The 21,835-nt window shown below is 40.4% G+C and overlaps 1 protein-coding gene across 1 annotated transcript; it reads right to left on the bottom strand.

The window, feature by feature from the left end:
- Positions 1-400: 400 nt before the first annotated feature.
- On the bottom strand, positions 401-18,357 carry nfatc4 (nuclear factor of activated T cells 4). The gene is made up of 13 exons (XM_042498482.1): positions 17,783-18,357; positions 11,736-11,881; positions 10,829-11,347; positions 10,574-10,749; positions 7,980-8,142; positions 7,564-7,664; positions 6,628-6,729; positions 6,272-6,459; positions 6,000-6,140; positions 4,773-4,828; positions 4,548-4,674; positions 2,766-3,485; positions 401-675 (listed from the first exon to the last, which is right to left on the bottom strand). Exons 1-13 carry the CDS (start codon positions 17,973-17,975, stop codon positions 605-607), a joined length of 2,703 nt encoding a protein of 900 aa, XP_042354416.1. The 5' UTR covers positions 17,976-18,357; the 3' UTR covers positions 401-604.
- Positions 18,358-21,835: the final 3,478 nt, after the last annotated feature.

Below are 21,835 nucleotides of genomic sequence, written 5' to 3'. Positions count from 1 at the left end.
TCCTCCTTTAAACTACCATGCCAAAGGAAGGCATTGCAGAAATGCACAAATGAAAAAATCCCTTTTTATATATATTTATATAATAGAGCATCCTAAATCCTGCCACCATTACTCAGAAAATTTCATTTCAATCACATTCCGGATCCTAGCAGTGAAATGTGTCTTTACTGTAGGATAGATTAAGTTCCTGCTAATGCGATCTTAAAATAAAGACATAAGTGCCTCTCTTACAAAACATGTTTATATAGTTACATGGGATTGTAGAGATTATGACATAATATCTTATTAAACCATTTTGTTTTCCACAGTGCCTAAGCCTTTTTCCTTTGGTCCATCTATTCACCTTGTATGAGTGTTCATTTTTTGAAAGAAAAACACAAGACACACCAAAACCAAGCACTTGTTTGTATAATTTATATTGAAAACATGTTTTCCCTTTATAAAACCACATAAAAACTGTTACCTGTGGTCATAATTACAACAGTGTCCTGGTTATCAAATCCTCCTGTCAATATCACATGAAACAGGAGCGATGCATCTTAATACCAAGTGCATAATGGATTTAAAATGAATATCAAACAGGAGGAAATGAGCTGCTCTGAGCTCAATTTGGCTGGTTGTCCATCTGTGAGCCTGACTGGTAAGACTGGATGTCCTCCCCGATGAACTCCGACACTGTGGAGGGAGGAGAGAAAATCACAATCCTGTTCATCATCCTTTCATCCACCTCTTATATCAATGTCATTGGTACAGTTTGTTTAGCTTTTTGCAAGAATTATACCGACCTGTAAAACTATATGTATAACCTTCAGCACAGTAGTTGCAACATCTCAATAACTTGTCTAAGATGATTTTCACAGTAGCTCAGCAGTGCAGTTTTTCTTTTTTTTTAAAAGACCTTTTGAGACAGGAGAGGTGGGACAGATAAGGGAAAATGACATGCAGCAAAGGGCCACAGGCCAGATTTGAACCCAGGCCATTGCAGGAGCCAAAGGCATATTGGGTGCAAACTCTACCCAGTGAGCTAGACGTCACCCCAGTAATGCAGTTTTTCAAAGTTTCTTGCAGAAATGTTTACATTGTTGGCTGACTTACATCAGAAGTCTTCAATGCTGAACAGTTCAAAATTCAGTTGGAGATTGGGAACATTCAAAATGGGAGCAGCTGTTCAGTTTTTTAGTGTATGCCCCAAAACTGCAAGATAACGTCAGCTAATTTATTTTATCACCAATATATCCTTCTCAGTGTATATATTTCAAGAAAAATGCCAAAGATATGTTTGAGGTAGTTTTGAGTTCTTTACCAGAGAACACACATTTTCAACTTTTAGGATCCCACTCAGTGCATCTTATTTTAAAAAAAATGTAAGGGATCTTTATCAAAAGTATTTGTTTACATGTATCTATTGTTACCACAAGGAAGTTATGTTGTTAGTTCAGTTTGTTTGTGTGTTTGTCTGTTTGTCAGCAGGACTGCATAAAAACTACTGGCCCAGTTTTCACAAAACTTGGTGGTAGATTTTTTCTTTTCTTTTCTTTTTAAATTTATTTTTTTGTGCCTTGAGCACCACATGCCGAGTGCCATTTAGTTCCATTATATTGGAGAGAAGACAGACATCTTTGAGGCTGATATCTCTAATACTCTTAGTCACACCAAAAACATTTATATTCATAGACAGCACAACAGGTAAGTGGAAAAATATGTATTTTTGACTTTGGGATGAACTGACCCTTTAATAAGAAAAAAAAACATAGGTTCATATATCATAATCAAATATCAAATTTGGTATTGGCTGTAATAACACTGTTTTTACCTAGGCTACACAATGCAGCATTCTGTCATTTTGCACTGAAGGGAAGAACGACTTATAATTAATATCACTTCAAGAATCATGAAATCAAAATAAAGACATAAGTCTTCACTGGTTGTTACTGGGAATTGGTTAAATTTATTCAGACATTAAGAGGAGTTATTTTCCAGGTGGATATCTGCATCTAAGGCTTCACTCCCAACTATGATGGCTGGCACATGCTTGTAACAATTCAGCTCCACTCTGATCCTGAATTTAATCCCAAATTATGGGATTAAAATTGACATCTGTCAACTCTCTATTTGTTCAGACTTTAACATCATTGACAATGCTTGTGTTTTATAAGTGACGTTGTTTTATAGTATGCAGTTAAATGGTAATGCAAGCAAATAATATGAACGGAAAAATAGAATTACGCTGTAATTACTCATTAAATTTTGGAACAGATCCTAAGGGGGGCAAGTACATAAAGTATTTTTTCACTTTTATCAACATTACAAGATAGGACATTCTCCGGAGGTCTACGCTCTAAAAGTGCCCTTCTAGTTTAAAACGATATACAGTGTGACTACCGGGACAGGTATGAGGTAAGTATGGAGAGCATTTCCAACTATCATCTAAAGCACCAGTGAATGGAAATAATAATTCAATATCATTAAAAAACTAAATTATACATCCTAGTTTCTAAGCCTATGGAGTCTTCACAGACAGAAATTTGGCATTATCTTATTCAACTACTCTAAAGCAATGCATTTAACCATTTATTTAGACAATTGCTGTCTACCTGTCAGTTTATCATTCAACACATTCATTCTGCCATTCATCCAAACATCCATACTGTACATAAAAACATTTCTTTATCGTCTCTGTCCTTAAAATGTCTATGTTCTAGTCAATTAGTTCATCTTTTCATCAGATTATTGCACTCAATAAGATAAAGACAAAAGCAACTCACCTTCTTCAAATGTAATGTGGTGCATAGAAGAGCTGGTAAACTCTAGGGGGCACTCCTGGATCTTGGCATCCCTCTCTCCCCCATGTCCCATCCCCAGCACCCTTCCCTGGGGGTCCCAGCCCTCGTAATGGGAGTAGGGTGCCGGGCACATGTCCTGATATGGGCTGGGGTTGGAGGGAGGAGAGGGACACACCTCCTGAGGATAAGCAGAGTACTGGGGGTAGGGGGAGGTGGGGATGGGAGGCAGAGGGGAGGTCGAGATGGGACTGCCGGCAGGAAACGGGCTGAGAGAGGAGGAGTGGGAGGGAGAAGGTGAGGAGGAAAGGTACGGTGAGTCCAGCCACGGGGAAGGAGAGGGGGAGGGAGGCTGCGGGCCGCGGGGGTACAGGGGGGGAAGGAGCTCAGTGAAGCCCAGCTCCAGGTTCTCAAAGCTGGGTTGACGCTCAGATAGGGCTGCCCTGGACCCGCCGGGCTCCTCCACTGCAGCGTCGGGTTTGGAGCAGTACTCCTCATGGTAACCCATAGTGGGACAGGGAGGGGAGTAGGTGGAGGGGTAAGGGGGCAGGTGGAAGCCCAGGCCTCGATCATCAGCCATGGGGTCGCCTCTCGTGTGGAAGCCCCTGTCCATCCTGGGTTGACCCCCAACAGGACACACAGTCCCCCCATCCAGAGGCAGCACAGACGGCCGGGACAGCAACGGGTCCTCCTCTTTGAACATAACTGTGAGGAGGAACAGAAACAGTTTAACTAATATGTGTAATAACATCTTTATGTTTATTATTCAATGTTTTCTAAATAAACATTTAAAAAAAGGTTTTATGTTGTAGCTTTTTTAGTTTAATTCTGCTGCAAATAAAGCTAGAAACACAGTTCTTTTTATTTAAAATGTATTATTTATTTTAAGAATTTTATATTCATGTAAATGTCTGATTCAATTTTTATATTATAAGATTATAATTTTTTGTTTTTTTTAAAGACTGTTGTATGTGAAAACAATTTGTAGTAGAAAATCTCCTAATGAACATAAGGATGATAAATATTTATATAGACTCGTTATGATTCCATATTGAAACAAATCACGAGAAATGGGAATGAAATCCACAGCTGGAGACTTAAGTATTTGCAAGGGCTTGGATTTTGTTTCATCGCTGGGATGAGGCATATGAAACAGAAGGTTTGGGGGTCCTCCGCCAAAAAAATTTGAACATTTAACACTTAATTTTCTGCATTCTTGTGAATTTTCATACACCAATTTGTGCCTTTTTTTTTTAGAATCATGTACAAAAGTCTTAATTCTCTTTGTCACAAACTGGCTCAGTTAATGTAATGTAGTGTAAAAAATGTATAATTTATTAAACTAAGATTAACTTAAATGGACAATGGAGTGTGTAGATCAGGTCAGTAATGGATGTGTGCCAAGTGTGCTGTGGAGGCTTTGAAGGCTCAAAACCAAAAACCAGGAATGCAGGGTCGATGTGTGCTGGAGGAAAAGAGATCAAGTTGCTACCTTGCTCATCTTTTATAGCCTGCAAGGCCCAGGTGAGCGTAATCAAGGTAACGACCCTCTCATGTCGGCCAGCTGTGTGGTGAGGTTGGTCAGGACAGCCTCCAACTCCAAGACAGTGGGAGGGGTGTCACATCTTTCTTTATATATATATATGTGTGTGTGTGTGTGTGTGTGTGTGTGTGTGTGTGTGTGTGTATATATATATATAATGATAAATATAACCTCCAACAGACAGAAGATAGACAGAGGTGAATACGGTGTGATTAGACACTCACTGGGGAGATATTTGAAGCAGTGAGTGCTGCTCCTTTTCCTCTTCCCATTGGAGACGTAAAGACTAACTGACACTGGCCGACTGACGGACAGGTCACTGTACGCCGGCACCCTCACACACAACAAACACTGTCGCAAAAAGAGGTGCAGAAAAAAATTAGGTCAGATTGTTGCAGAGACTTTTTAAATTGCGATTTTTAGAACCTATATCCCAGACGTAAAATTACCTCATTGCTGTTGTCACGGTCGACATGAGCCTCCTCCTCCCACTGCAGTTTACCATCTAACATTTTAAAAACATTAGGGAGAATTAATTGTAATGTAGATACCCACACACAAACACACACACACACACACAGACCTACAATAATTTTCCACTGAATGCTGCACAACTGTGCAGTCTGTAAGTGCCAGACTGCTGTTACAAAGTGTTAACGGAAAGACAGAGGCCAGAACACAATGTATTGAGCTGTTGCTGAGCTAATAAATAAAATAGAGTATAACATTAGAATTATCGTCTGTATGCCAGTCAAGTTGCAATAACTGTTCAAAACCATGTCTGTCCACACTCATATGTAGCCATAACAGTTAACATGGCTTCAAATATGATACCAATTCTAAAACATGAATGCCTTACACACATATTCAACCCCAAAACACAGAAGATCTACACAATCTGCACAATTTCAGGGTGGACATGCAAGATTAGTGTCACTAATTTGGTATCAGCAACAAATGTTTCCCCTTCTTTTTCTATGTTTGGCAATGAAAAGTGTTTTTGCAAACCTTACCTTTTCGATATAAAACATCATCACTTATCCTATGTGTGTGAAATTTTGTCGTATCTATATAAATTCTTGAGTTATTGCCAAAAACATGTAATGTAATGTAACAGTGACCTTGACCTCTGACCACCAAATTCTAATCACTTCATCCTTGAGTTCAGGTGGATGTTTGTGCCAAAGTTAAGGAACTTCTCTCAAGGCATTCTTGAGGTATTGTGTTCAAGAGAATGAGGGGGACACATAGTCACAGTGACCTTTGACCACAAAATTTTAAATAGTTTATCATTGAATCCGAGAAGATTTTTATGCCAAAACTGAAGAAATTCCCTCAAGGTGCTCTTGTGATATGGACACAAAATGAAACCATAATGCCTCCCGTCACAGCTGTCACTGGCGCGGTGTGGTGCACCATTCAAAACTGAATGCAATGGACTGGATTATTATTACTTTAACTATTATTTAAATTAATTTCCAGACTCAGTGATCATATCTGAATTGTATCACTTTTTCACTCCTTTTTTTTTTTTCCCCAGGCAGTGTGTCACAAGTATTTTCTGGAAAGTAGTTCAGAATCTTTACTGGCTCTATATTATCCTGATCAAGGTATTAGAGACAAATGATCAGAAAAACATCATAAGAAACGATTTTGTCTCCTTGATGGACCTTTACCTGTCCCTCTCTCCATGAAAAGGACTCTGGAGATTGGCAGGAAGTTGGAGCCACTCAGCAGAAGCTCCTCTCCTCCCTCCACAGAGCAGGAAGTCAGACTGACAGACTCAATGACGGGCAGCTCCTGAGCTGAACGCTGGGCTGAGGCAGGGAGAGGCGGGCAAATTAAACCACTGATACTCCCAATTTATACCACAAATCTTACACACAACCTGCTTTTGGTAAGTATTATGCAAAGGGGTATTCTCTAGTTCATCTGCCCATTTACTTACAGCACTCGATGGCCAGGGAGGCTACCTGCAGAGCCAGGACTCGACCAGGCGGAGCTACAGGGGGCGCTAGAGGGAGGTGGGTACGAAACACCAAACGGACGCGAGTGTTCTTCCTTCCGACGTCTGTTTCTCCTTTCCTCAGCTCGATGTCAGAGTTCCTCAGCTTCAGAATCCCTGCACAGTCGATGCTACGACACAAACGTTTGTAAATTTATCCACCTAACACTGGTCCAGTAAAAGAAATCTAAATGAAAGAATACACAAAAAGACGTCTGCACTGTATAAACTGGAGTATACGGCTGAAAAACATGCACTAAAAAGTGGGCTTTAAGAGGAAAAGTCTCGTTAATACTCACAGTGCAGTCATGTTGTTCTCAGGGTTGAGGGGGATGTCCAGTAGTTTGGTCCCCGCCTGGACGCTTTCATGACTGGCAGTACCCACCATCTTCCCTGTCACCCTGAGAAAGCACAAGCAGCTGAGTTTAACAGCCTTACATTTAAAGTTGTTTACAGAATCAAAGTCCCATGATAGACTGAGGCTCTGTCCAAATTTGTGCGGATTAAGATTGACTGTGTAAGAAATTTATCAAGCAAGATTTTCTAAAATGTGCAGGCTACAGCACATAATAGTTTTGCCTGTTTTATTGAATTGTAAATTCGAATATCTTAGGATTTTGGACTTTAGGTCAAATAAAACAAGCCATTGGGCTCCGACATTATAGGAGCATTTTTTTCTTTCTTTTTTTTTTAATTTTTACTTTCTAGATCTGTAGAAGCCAGAATGTGTATTAAGTTGGGCTTATGGGCATGCACTGTAGCCATTTGGCTACCAAAGGACTTCATAGTGAGCATAATTGAATGAAACGGTTTTCGGTTTATGCATATATGAATTTATGAAACGAACAAATAATAATGTAGTAGGAAATTGCATAAATACATTGGAATACAGACAAATCATATGCTGTTAATGTCCCCCAAAAAATCTCATACGTAGATGCTGAAACCCTGAGCAAAATAACAGCCAACGCTAGGCCTCAAAGTAGTAACATGTCTTGGCCTTTCAAGATTTTACATCTTCACTACACTGATATTTTCGTCAATAACATGTTACATTGAGAACAAGTGGTGCAAGAAATTTCCTGGAGCAACACTAGAAGCAGCTGGTGGTCACTTATGCAATGGTTAAAGCCACAGTGGTCAGATGACGAATACACACAGTCCCTTGAATATTAATGTAGACTAGAGGGAGTGTGGTAATAAACTTGATTTTAAACAGAGATGCAGTTCAGTACCTGTGTATCTGATAGAAAGGATGTGGCCTGATCGATCGGTCGTCTGCTGTTCCGACGAAAACCTGAAGGGAGAGCGGCTTCCTCTCTGTGTAGCCGCACAGCTGTAGAGAGACACAGTGTGAAGGACGAGATCAAACTGTGATGAGGCCGACAGCAGTGAGCCACAACACGTGTCCTGAGACTTTGCTCCAGCGCTACGCAAACACAACATTCAAACTAAATTTCTACTTTAGCTTCACAAGAAATTACATTCTACAAAAGGACAGTTGCAGTTGTTAAAACTACCTCATTATAAAAGCAAATAAATTATGAGTATATAAGTTTGCAGCATTCCTAAGCAAGATGTGGTTTTGAGAAAAGCTAAGGAATCTGTGTCACTTAAAGCAGCTGCCTCAACCTGCAGTTTTGGGTTTCACCTTGACAATAGGATGTCCTGTTGGTGTGGCCTTGACAGCTCCTCTGCTCCCCTCTGTCTCATAGTGGGCTCTGTGGTGTGGTCGAGGCTGCACCTCAATTCGCAGCTCATACTGGTCAAACTGGGATGGCAGCGGCCAGTCGAGTGGCGGCAGAGCATTTGACCTACACATGGATTATATCAGTAAAACATTAAACACTTTTAGTTGCAGTAGATATTTAAAACAATGCTGAGATGCCAATGAATAAATACTTTGCAGACCAAATAATGAGATTTACATATAATTTACACACACAAACATGATAAACGCAAAACGGACTTGCAGAGACGAGCAAATGCTCAGTAATGTGGATAAAACTGATGTACTGAATGTTTATATATGACAGTTCATAGGGTATCAAGGCATATATTTCCATATTTTTATTTTGATCAAAAGACTTTTTTTTCATCTTAACTTTTCATTAAAGATAAATCATGAGTGGGTTATTTAAATCAAGTTAATCTTTTTTTTCTTTCTTTCTTTCTTTCTTTTTTGCTGGAAAACATAAAACCACAGTGACATGCTGCAAGCAAATTTACTGTTGCATTCTCATACAACACTAAGCAGATGTTGTTAAACCCTGAATTATATTCTTAGAGCCAAGTGAGTGCACATATGATGCAGATTTGCAGAGTTCACACTATGTACTGCACAAATTTACTCAGACTCCGTGCATGCACTCACTGATTACTAGAGCCCCAGTAAAATTAATTAAAAGGGGACGTATGCCCATTTTAAAATTTCTACATATTATAGTCTGAGACGGCCCAAAATATTAGTAAAAAGGAAGAATTCTACTCCAAATCAAAAAACTAAAGTGATGAAACTCAAACTTGAGATGTCATAGAGTATAAAGTCTGTCAGTAGACAATGAATTGCAAAAGATGCTCTAGATCAGTGGTTCCCAGCTGGTCCACCCAAGGGGTCCACATTTTTCCCTTGTCATTAGTTCAAGCTCCACTCAATTTAATATATTCAATGTCATACGTGTGTTTAGCCATGTCATCGAGCTAGTTTGCTGTCTCTGTGATGTACATGTCTGTGATTCACTCATATTACAACAGGAATTCAAAATAAAAGCTCTGTGCTGGAAATTCAGTGTACTTCAAAATAAAGTGCGTTTTTTACAAATTTGATAGGTTTGCAAGTCACATGTGGTTGATTCAGAATGGACCTGTAACCCACTTTTGGACCATGACCCATCGGTTGGGAATCATTGCTCTAGATGGCAATCAAGAGTTTCAATTACAGATTTGCGAAAAAATTAAGCAGTATTTTTGAAATCTTGATAAAACACAATTTAGAAATGCTGCGTTTCTATTAAGTGATGTTATACGACTTCTCCTCTGGTGATAACATTCCAAGAAGCGTGGCAATGGATGTTCAAGACATTAGCAGGTTTATTTCTATTGCAGTCACCACACTAGCCGTCATTATTTCCCATCGAAGGTGACGATAATGGAAAGGCAAGCCCCTTATACATGGGAGTGGCCACATATGAGGTATTTCTGGGAGGTGATAGATTTCTGGGAAGTGATTTCACAGAGGAACTGTGGATTCAAAAATTCCAGAATAACTGCCCAATTTATGACATGACATATGCAATGCAATAAGACCTCTTGCAGCGCCTGAGGCATCATGCTCGAAGGAGCCACTTCCTACCAACAAGCGCATAGCCATAGCATCATGTGACTTATAAAAGCAGAAAAAGGGTTTCCATTGCAGTTTTGCAAAAACTTTTTTGCAATAAACTGGTGTTTTTTCAAAATTGAAATAAATTGGTGTTTTTTCAAAATTGAAATAAATTGGTGTTTTTTCAAAATTGACGTGTTTCCATTAGGCGTATTTTATATTCACAATTTCAATTTACGCAATTTGAGAGTAAATGGAAACCCGTCTGCAGAGAGCAGCCAGGGGAACGATTGATTATAAAGGTACGTTTTCTGTTCTATTTCACACAGGCTCCACCCTCTACAGGACTCTTTAGGAAATACACTGCACGCATTCGCTTTAACAAAAAGAATAAATGTAGCTGGCCATTCAGGATGTGCCTATACCCAAATAACCCATTCATTGTCCATGGAGCAGCTCCAGACTTGTACTTGAGGACATCTCAAGTTGGACACTTTCCTCTCTGGTTTCTGGCTCTGGGAAAGAGTAGCTCATGTTCACAAATATTGATGAGACTTCTCTTGGCCTCCTTGACCATGGAAAGAATATACTGGAATTTTTAAACAAAGTGCTGTTCCCCTATTATTGATGAAATGTTCCAAATGCTGGTGTCAGCAAGCTCTCTGTGACCAGCCACAGCAGCTGTTGTTGTGGTGAAAAATCACATTTAAAAATTCACTAAAAGCATTTCTTCTTATAATAGTAATGGAGAGACTATTTCTAAAAAGACACACTGGTAGTCACTTTTTTCAAAATTCAGTGTTTGTTTCTCTTTGTATTTGTATTTGTTATTAGGGTATCCTGTTAACATATCATCAGTACTGAACTTCAAACTGCGACTTTTGATGGATATTATCATGTACGTAGGTGGTGTGTATGCTTGCCTGAACAGAGGGCTGTGGGCACTGGCTCGGGTGCGGCCCCAGGCTAGAGCGGGGGGCACAGAGAGGTAGTCCATGCCCAGCGAAGGGGGCTCTCTCCTTGTGTGCTGGGTCTCTGGCAGCGGGCAGGGGGAGCTGTGGCCTGGAGCCTGCTCCTGATCCACCTCCCTGGGAGACAACTAGAACACATGGTTTACCACTTTAGTGCCAGACAACAAGCTTTAAAGAAACACCATGAAACCATGCTAACGTCTTCACCTGTTCCAACGACGTCTTCCTGGTTTTCTGTGGGATGCTGAGCTCACAGCTGCTGGGCGGAGCTTGAGACTGATTGGTGGAGTCTCCACCCTCAAGGTTACATCCCTGCAGTTCCTCTGAGTAACTACCCCTCCTTGAAGTACAAGGGGAGATCAGGGGAGAATTTCTACGCTTTTTACCCCCAGGGGACGTTGGCCTTGAGGATGGCGAGAGCCCAAAATTGATTGTAGCCTCGTTCAGCTCCTCCTCCTCCACCAGCAGGGAGTCGCAGCTGGAGGCGGGGCTGAGCCAGCCTCGGGAGGAGGGGCTAGAGCCAGGACTGGGGCTGTGGCTGAGGGAGCCCGGGCATCTGTCACGGTAAGTAAAGGGGTCCAGCAGGGGGAGGTAGAGGCGCTCTCGGTCCCACCCGCCACCGCCACCCATGTCCCAGTAACTAGAAATGGAGGGTGCTACGTCATCCTCAGGGGAGATGGTGGTGATCTGGATGCTTGGACACTCAACAACACGAGACTCTGAAACCTGAAGGGAGGAGGAGGGCCAACGAGAGACACCTTTAAAATTGTTTTGACACTCAGTCGATAACACAAGAAATGCCAAATATTTGCTTATTCAAGATTCTCAAATGTAAGTGTTTGCTGCCTTTTTCTGGTTTATGTTTGAGAGAGACAAAGGGGGGTCTCTCTCTCTCTTTCTTCCAAACACTTTCTGTCTGTGGTATACAAAAATGCAGTATGTATGGAGATCTCGGCACTGGTAAGATGGAGGGAAGTTTACCACAGTTCATTTACACATACTTTGCACATCGTTATGATACAAAGCTGGTTGAAAATTGGAAAGTATCCATTTAAGTTTTCAGGTGCAACACTTAGATTATGAGTGAACAGGACCTATAAACAGGTCATTTCACCTGTACAGAGCGTGCCGGCAAACTCTCATAGGTCCCACTGAATTCTCTGGTGGGGGCCCTCCGTGGAGGTGGGGAATGCATCCCAGCTCGCTGATTGGCCGAGGGTGGCGGGCTTGGGATGCTAATTGAGTGGTGGTTATCTGTAACTGATAGAAAGAATAATTAAACTAAATGTGTGAAGGCATGACAAATACTGGCAGCAAAAAGTAATTCAAGCAGAACCAGGTGGCAAATTCACAGGTTCAGAGCACAGAGTGAGCTTGTATGCCTTTGTTGGCAAAAGTATCAAAACTGTGGACAAAAGTTGGTCTTACTTGCTAGAAAATGCTGATTATGAAATGCTGCTTATAAAGAGTTTACGCTGTGTTCATTTTCCTAACACACACCTTCACTGCCACATGGCAACAATTTATCTTCTGGCTGCTTTCTAGTAAAAAACAACTCTTTTCTCTTTGGTTCAAACACACTTTCTTTTTATATCATATGTTGTGGGTTTTGGGGGTCATGTGACCTCCCATTAATCTTTTTTCACAACCTCAAAATGACAGTAAGCTCTCAGAGCATGCTGTTCTTTTGAATAAGGCACGAGAAATACTCATTACATGTCAATCAAAACACTGTAAACACATTTTGCGGTATGCAGAGATTCATTTTTTTATCATCAGCATGCCTACATCGTTCATTACACATCAATTTTCCTTAATTTACTGATCTGTAATTGATGCCATATGGAAAATGCATGCAACAGGGACTTTTCCTCAGGAAGTGCAGTTAAATGTCTTTGAAACAAGTGCAGTGTTTTGTCACTTCTAACACAGAGGAACTGTTTGACCGTTTGGGAAATATGATGGTTCACTTTCTTGCCGAGAGATGAAATTGATACTACTTTCAGATCTGTATGGAAAAAATAAAGCTGCAGCCGCTAGACGGATAGCGTAGCTTAGCATAAAGACTTGAAAGTGGAGGAAACAGTGAGCCTGGTTCTGTCCAAAAGTAACAAAATGCATCTAGCAACACTTTTAAAGTTACTAACTAACTATAACACATTAAATCTTATTTGTTTGATCTGTACAAAAACCAAAGTGTAAAAATGACACATAGGGGTGGTTATATGCAAGGCTGATGAACTACTCTTTTAAATGAAACACATTTATCACAGTTATCTAAACTGTGTTTATTTTGTTATTCTTTAAAGGTTAGCTTCAGTATTTTCCAATGTGGGCCCTGTTTTACCATCTTTTGAGTCTAAGTAACTAATATGAAAAATTATTTTTGAAATTGGTCCAGTATTGAGTAAGAACACTGCTGCAGGCAGCGGCAAATAGGCTGCAATGTAACCACTTGGGTCAATTATGCACCAACAATTTACACTGAAAGTGCTTGTTTTTGCTACCGACAGGCTCAAATTATTATGTAGGTGTCTGAAAACATTACGGAAAGGATCCCTACAGAGATAGACTTTTCTGTTATAGAATATGATCATTTTTGTTTACCAGGAACAACCCCAAAATTGCTAATGCTAAACCCACCAGACTTAAATAAACCGTTTTTTTTAGAGTGTATAGAGCCAGCATATATTTACATCTAACTGTGTGAATTAAAGGTTTGTGTAAACCGAACCAACTTTGGTCATTGTTGGAACAGTGGAAAGACGAAAAAAGATGGCTTTTGTGAATTTTATTTTATTCCTGTCCTCTTTGAATAACTTGTGTCTAATTATGTTAATATCACTGTTGGGTTTTTTGGTTGTTGTTTTTCTATGGAGTCTGGCAGATTTAGCAACAGCGATTTTGGGTCTGTTTCTGGTTAAACTAAAAGGATCATACTATATAATAGAAGAGTCTATCTCTGTATGGTTCCTTTCCATTATGTTGTCAGACACTACGTAATTATCTGAGCCTGTCAGTGGCAAAACAAGCACTTTTTGTGGATATACATTAACGGTGTGTGATTGCCTGAACATTACATTGCAGCCAGTTTTGCAGCTGCAGGCTGCAGCAGTATTTCAATACTGGACCATTTTCAAAAACTGCTGATCCCATTAGTCATTTAAGCACAAAAACATGGGAGATTGGGTCCAGGTGAAAAGGTAGTGAAGTTACCCTTAAAGTGTTAGTCTTAATATTGTTATTTATTTCACCTTAAATAGCCAAAAACACTTTTATTCTACAGCAAGGCAACACAGAACATTGTAGTGAATGATTTTGCAATAGTAAATGATACCTTTCTAGAACTCTAACCAGACATGTCAAAAATGAAGATACAGTATTCTGTACATCAGATTAACAAAAATATAGGCTTGTGTCAGGAAAAAAACTACATGACAAAGCAGATTTGGTTTTATGTTCCATAATCTCACACAGACATATGGAAACAATTTACTTAACACCTTTATAAACTCTACTTGAGTGTGAAGAACTATTTCAATCCATGTTTACCATGTATTATAGTCATAAATAGTGCATTAAAGGGTGAAGTGGGAATTGTAACCAAACATTTGGCGCCCTGATCCAAATCTTACACGGCAGAAAGTCGCAAAACCAACTCTGATGCGAATCTCGGCTTTTCTGCATCTCCCTTTAAAAATTTCAGAGAACAAAACATTTCGTTCTTTTTGCCAACTAATCATCCAAATGAGGACACGACCTCTGAAGACCACAGTCCTCACCACAACATTTCCCCAGCGTGGTGTGGTCGGCCTCCACACGGAGCCAAACAGTAGTTACTCTGTAATGAACGAGGCTCCAACTGATCATTGTTGTGCTGCAGTGGCGGCGGGCCCTACGGGCAATTTTTGGGCAACGCCGACACAAAACAGCAACTGCCAACAAATTAAGACTCGGGGTGAAAAATCTCTTCAAATGTTTCCTGGCAACAGAAATATTTCCAAGTGGTTAAAGCTGCAGTGCTGAGGCAACTTCTCTTTTCACATGAAACAATGATTCAGATGTTTGTGTGCAGACCAGCAGAGAAGTTTATGAGGCACGAAAATGTACCTAAGACAATAAAGATCTAACAGATCTAATGTACTGTAATATTTTGTTCTGTGTCCTGAGTTGAACCTTGCAAAAAGTCAGTAGGAACCCCACAAGGGGTCACAGGATGATAAAAAGGAGATCGAAGTAAAATACATATATTTTTTTGCTACACTGAACAGAAATATTTACTGTAGTTTTTCAGACCTCCCTCAAGCTGTTTTTTTCTCATAAAATAATTGATAATTTCACCTCCTCTGGATTCTTTTAACTTTTTAGCAAACAATAATGTATTTGTGTGCAGACCAGCAGAAGAGTTTAACCTTACCAAAGTTTACCTGACTGTTGTTGTACACACCATCAGTTTGCCACTGTCTTTTGGGATGCCTTATCTTAAAGGGACAGTCAAGTCAAGTCAGTTTTATTTATATAGCCCATTATCACAAAACATGGTTTGCCTCAGAGGGCTTTACAGTGTACGACATCCCTCTGCCCTTAGACCCTCACATCACCCAAGGAAAAAAACTCCCCAAAAAGAACCCCTGTAACGGGAAAAAAAACAAACGGATTTTTCTTCTCACCTGTAGCGCTCTAAAGTCTACAGGTGATTGTCTAGATTGTTTTGGTGTGAGTTGTTGAGTTGTCAGCTGTAGAGATGTCTGCCTTCTCTCCAATATAATGGAACTAAATGGCACTTGACTTGTGGGGGGCTCCAAGTGCAAAATATGTATTAATAGGCATATATTTGAAAAAATCAACAGCATTGTCTCTTTCCAGAAATCACGACCTGCTTTCTTAAAATAATCCACAGACCACTTTGTGAACAGTTCCATGTAGGAATTATTTTCTACAACTGAACAATACATGCATCTGTATCACCATGCAGAGGGAAGTGTGCATCTACTGCTTGCTGACTTAGCACCACTGAGCTAGCTAATATTACAGCTCAGCTGAGGAGAACCCCATTAACGTTTACATCTCGTGCTTTCACAAGCACTAGCCTCTCATCCATGAGTAGATACACGCTTCTTTCAGTGCAATTATACAGTTGGAGGCAGGGATGGAAATTAACTTTTTTGTACACCTGCCTACTGTATGTGGCTGGTTCACTCAAAAATCTACCAGCTGCTCAATAGATTACCATTGTTTTTTCGGCTTGTGAGTGAAGCAAATCTAGCAGCCACTTGCATATTTTACCAGGGTTTGGCTGATGGCTGGTGCTAATTTCCAACCCTGGTTGGCAGGTACAGTTTGATAGAAAGAAAATAGTTCCTCCATGAAACTGCTCACAACAAGATCTGTAGATTATCTTGAGTGGCCGGATCATGATTTCTGGAAAGAGACATTACTGTTGACTTTTTCAAATGTATTTATTTTGGTGCTTTGAGCTCCACAAACCAAGTTACAAAATTATGTAATTTTGATTTCAGGGTGAACTGTTATTCGGTCATATTTCATTTTGCAACCTGAGATGAACCTTTCAAAAGGAGAGGCTTCCCAACCTGGGGAGCATGACCCCTATAAGGTGTCACAGGATAAATCTGAGTGCTGAGATGATAAGAGAGCAGAACAGACATATTACTGCTTGAAAACTGTTTTTCTTTTTCAGACCTAACATAGATGTTTTTTTACTTGTGAATTACTGAATAATTTTAGCCATGGACAGTCTTTGGTTTGCGGACATGACATGACTTATCCACATTTACTGCAGTTTTTCCATCATTGTCATTATAAAAAATCAGTGGCTCTGTTATAGATTACATTCATTAAGTCACGGCAAACTGCCAACTTCTTAGGACCACAACAGTATTTGGCCTCATGTTACCTCATATAAAACTGACTCCAATGAGCTCTACGCAGCGATATACAGATTATAAATTTGGAGACAATAAAGCACTTGATTGGTGTTCTGTACCCTCAGATGGAGATATTACATATTTCAAGAAAAATTGGAATCAGTACAGCTCTACATTTGACCTCTCCAAAAATCTAAAAGTTACTGAAATAAATAAGAGTGTTAGTTTAAGTAGAAATGTTTACTTGACCTGGTCACAACTGGTAGACATGTCAAACCTATGACATGGAACGGCAAGTCAACATTGTTCTGTCACAAGCCAAAAAAAGTTGTGCTCGACAGGTTTGCATGCTTTATCAAAGATATGGAGAGTTCAGGACATAAATCTGAACACCATGGGTGCCACCAAAGTTGACAAAACTCTCCTGTAACATTCTGAAAAAGTAAAAACTTATCACCTTGAGTGAAGAATTGCTCTGTTTGTCCTGCAGTTCACTTCCATGCCTTGGGTGTGGTAATACAACTGTATGCCAGTGTGGGCGGGAAACAAATGAGAGTGGATGTGAGGATAGGAGGTGTGTGTGTTTGTTGTGTTTGTGTGTGTGTGGAGTAAAAAATGGGGGGAGATGGAGGTTGAGTGAAAGAGGGAGGGAGGTGTGTATGTGGTGCCTGTTCAGTACACAGAGGTTGAGGTTCCTCCCCAGATGGCAGCTGTTAACTCTACTCACACGCACAGCTGATTGGAAACACATTGAGTCTGGGGCTGCACGCACACATGCGCAAACACACAAATACACGCACGCAACTGCACTCACTAACAGGCGTACAGTCAGATATGCACACAAAACACGCAAAAACAAATATACGAATGCTCACATGCTTACAGATAAAGGCACGCACACACATCACATGCAAGTTCAAACACACACACACACACACACACACACACACACACACACACACACACACAGACACTTCACATGTTAACGCATACAGATGAAGGCCCTCATTGGAACATATGCAACATGCAGCTGTAAACACACACACACACACACACACGCACGCACGCAAACGCACACACACACACACACACACACACACACACACACACACACACACACACACACACACACACACACACGCACGCACACGCACACACACACACACACGCACGTTCCCATGCATTATAAGTCACACTGTCAGACCGCTCAGACTTCCTCGATCTACTGTTCTCCTTCACTTCAACGCATTCAAACTATCCAAGAAATGACTCTAACCCATGCTGCTGCTGCTGGAGGACTCCAGGTGCAGTAGGGCGCACTCACTCTCCTCCCCGGGAACGGAGCTCTCCGGCTCGGCTGTGCGCACCGGGGATGGCCCCTGGCTCTGCCGCGGCGGCGGGTCCTCCTCAAACACCAACTTGAACTCAAACTCGCCCTCCTCCCAGCCGGAGCCCGGCGCGGCCCCCATCGCCCTCCGGCAGCACGGACAGGATACAGATCGAGAGATACAATCTTATCTCCCTGCGTCGGATACAGCGGCGACTTTAAACGTCCTTGGTGCGCCTCGAGAAACACACTTTCCCCAAAGATATACCCCAAAAGTTTTTGTCTTTCTCCTATGTGCGTGCCATTGCGCAAATATCCCTCCTCTGGGAAGATTTTGATGTAACTTCAGCAACTTTTCCGAGCCACACGATGCTTCTTGCTCGGCAACTTTTTCAGCCTGGATGCCTTGCGGTCCAAATCTTCGCTCTGGATATCTCACAATCTTTTCCGAAACATATTTCCCACATTCAGCCGGGGTCTTTCATTCTAGCTCCATCGCCATCCTTGTAGCTTCTTCCTCCCCGTACAAGACGCAGAGAGGAGAAAAAAAAGTTTATCAAATATTTTTGTCGTCCTTTACCCTTAATTGCCTTTGGGTGGGTTTCCCAGCTCCAGTTGGTCCGTTACTCATTCCCCATAGGACCTTGTGCCTGTCAGTCATGAATCCCCCTGCCCAACCTCCCTCCTCTCCCCCCTCCTCCCCACTCACTCTGGAGGTTTCTCTTTTAGTCAAACTCACTCCACATTCACTTAAACATATCTCAACCCCCTAAATATGGCTTGCCTTTCCAGCTTAATTTTGGTTAACATCATCCACACATTATTTTCTTGCCTTTTTTCCCCTCTAGAATTATCACATCATCCTCAGCATCAATAACATTTTCTCACTTTTAAACCCCAAAACAATGTGCTTACTATTCCACTCATGAGCAAGACTCATGGCAAGCAGCTCGCTGTCTCCAAAACCTGCCATTGTAGGCCGGCTGCACGGCCACCAGGGCTGTGATGTTAACTGTCAGTTAGTGAACATAAGAGGGCCTATTTCCTGTGGCGATGAACACGACAGCCCCCCTTTTTTGGCTGTCACTCTTCCCTCTCCTCCCCCTTTCCTCTTTTTTTTTCACTTTACCCCACTCCTCCTTCCTCTCTCCTCTCCCCACCAACTCCTCCTCGTCCCTCCTTTTCTCCAGTCTCCCCTCCCTCCCCTCTTCCTTTCTACCAAAGATCTGTTTCTCTCATTATCCTCTGTAGTCTGCTCTCTGTCTGAGTCAGGAGACGAAAAACTTAAATAAACACTCTCTCTGGCTCTCTCCGCCTCAGTCCAGCTCCTTAGTCCTCCCTCCCTCCTCCTCCTCCTCCCCCCTCTGTCCTCCTTCCTTGTCCTCCTCTGATTCTCACAATCATTATGGATGTTGTACTGGAGTGTAACTGGGGCTTCGCTCTCCCTGTCATCCTCTTGGGGTTGTGTGGGCAGGCCTTGGATCCTGAGCTTAACATGTTGCAGTCTGGTCAGAAGAGGCAAAAGTGCTATACCAGCAGGGCGAATGCAAGACTTTTTGGGGCCTAGAATCTGATAACTCATACCCATACCAAATCCCTGTGACACTATTATTGGGCTTTATAACAAAATTAAGGAGTGTATACATTTCCCTTAAATACCAGTCGTAAAAAATGAATCCAATGAGAGTTTTTTTCATATTCTGAGCGTTCAGTTTGTTTTGAGGCGCTGTGGTGGCTCAGGGATGTGAATTATTGCTTTGCAGTCTACAGTGCCAATGTGTTATACAGAAGGAGATGAAACACACTCCAGGAAGGCATATGCAGTTTTCTCATGCAGTGTGCATACTTTTCGTATATAAATCACGTAATCATGAGACAGTAATTTCGGAAAGACTGCAGTCACATCATCAGTGCATGATGTGAGTAAAGATGGAAGTATCACGAAGACCACAAGTCCACATAAGAAGGAGGGCTGGGGTGGTAGAGGGGTCAAACAACACAGGACTTCCCCCCAAGAGACTGGTGCTTGCCACTGCTTTAAACCAAGTGAGCTTTGAGTTATTCTAACCCTTTGAAACCTGGACTAACAACTGTTTTCTAGAGCTGTATTCAGAGGCCTTTCAAAAGCATTTAAATCTCTGAAAAATGAACAAATTGGTTCAATTTCTTTCCAAAACATAGGAGCAAAAGCAATCAGCTTTTTGGCAAGAAATGTGTAAAAGGTGAAAAATTAGAAAGAGTGAGAGAGAATTAATATACTTTTTCTTCAAAACATATAATTTATGATAATGATGGTGATTCTGCTACTACTACTACTACTACTAATAATAATAATAATAATAATAATAATAAAAAAAATAATAATAATCATCATCATCATCATCATCATCATTATTATTATTATTATGAGTATTTTCCCAGGTCGTTAGAGCTGTCACAGTGTTTCTTCTTCCAAACCTAACCTTTGTAACTTTACTTTCCGAAACCTAACCTTTGTAACTATACTTTCCTAACCTGAAGAAACCCAACCGTGTTTTTTTCCTAAACCTAACCATAGTGACTTAATATTAAGTATGTAATGTCTTTCGTGGGGCACCTTTCCAAAAGATGTCATACAAACTGTTGTATTAGAATACTTTGATTAGATATGAGCGTAAATAAGTGCTTCAACTTTTTAATCCTTTTTTTAATACTATATCTTTACATTTGAACTGTTATCTTTGAAATTGCTTTAATTGCTTATTCTGAGTATTGCTATTGCCTTTTAGACCATTCCCTTAACCTCAGCATTTCACTGCACATAGTGAAGTCAGTGAGTCAGTGACAAATACATTTTTGAATCTTGAGACAGGATATTACAACTCTGGAGAGTTATTGCGACAATTATTTTTTATATCCCAACAATCACAAAGTAAACAAAACTGCAGCTTTCATGTTAACGGTGCCATTTACAAGCAATATGTGCCTGCATGCATTTGATTGAGCAACTCAATAACTTTCCTGGATTACATGGCACCGTGTTGTGGTAGAAGTTGAGTCAGCTTCAAGTTGTTTTTTTTTCTGCTGGAGGGAAGTTGGTTTCCTAACTTTGTTACACAGTCTTAATGGTCTAAGCAAGCATACTGTGCATCATTGTTTTGGAAAAGTTAAAGCTTTCTCATCCACACTAAACTGCAAAGGCTGGCATTTCAGATCTATCCACTCTGTTTTTGCATTGTTTTTGTGTGTGAATCATGTTTGTTTAGTGTGGAGGAAAAGTCAAAAAATAAAAAAATTAAATAAGTAAATGCAGTTTCAAGTTCTAGATTTAGCGTCATTGTCACTATTTAAATAAAGCTGCAATGATTAATTAATTAATTGATAAGTTGTTGGCTACTATATTGATTGCCAACTAATTTTAATAATCTATTAATTGGTTTGATTTTTTTTTTTAAAGAAAAATAGTCAGAATTCTCTTATTCTAGCCTCTTTAATGTGAATATTTTCTGGTTTCTTTACTCCGTTGCAACAATCTGAAAATCTGATCGACATTATTATAGACCAAACAACTCATCTTGATTTCTAATAATCAACAGAATAATTGACAATGGAATTGTTAGCTGCAGGCCTATACGCAAAACAGAACCGCACGATGAAATGCAGTTGTAGCATGCCATGCTGCACACACAGGAAATGTATAAACTTTTTAAATATTGTTTCAGGGAATACAACAATAAGACAGGGGAGAAAATAGAATCAAGTGTACATTTTTTGCTAAAGGAAGAAATAAAAAGGAAAACAAAATCATATTTACATGGAAGATATACAGTTACATATATACATATGATTAAAATATGTGTAATACCAGTGTCATGTTTAAGTTATTTTGAGATTTAGTCTTTGACTTGATCTAAGGCCACAGTAACTACAGTAGTCCTTAAATGGGAATCCTGAATTGTAGAAACTTGTTTTAACTATTTTAAGTGTCTACAAATGAAAATCGAATCAAATGAAAATCGCAGT

This window comes from Plectropomus leopardus, chromosome 12 (assembly GCF_008729295.1).
Source record: "Plectropomus leopardus isolate mb chromosome 12, YSFRI_Pleo_2.0, whole genome shotgun sequence".
Lineage (NCBI taxonomy): Eukaryota > Metazoa > Chordata > Actinopteri > Perciformes > Serranidae > Plectropomus > Plectropomus leopardus.
This window is presented reverse-complemented; position numbering and strand designations above follow the sequence as displayed.

Coding starts and splice junctions, on each gene's coding strand:
- nfatc4 (XM_042498482.1), bottom strand. CDS start 17,975: ATGGGGGCCGCGCCGGGCTCCGGCTGGGAGGAGGGCGAGTTTGAGTTC. Junction 11,348..11,735: donor TGCCGGCACGCTCTGTACAG/GTGAAATGACCT, acceptor TCCTCCCTTCAG/GTTTCAGAGTCTCGTGTTGT. Junction 4,675..4,772: donor ACCGTGACAACAGCAATGAG/GTAATTTTACGT, acceptor TTTTTGCGACAG/TGTTTGTTGTGTGTGAGGGT.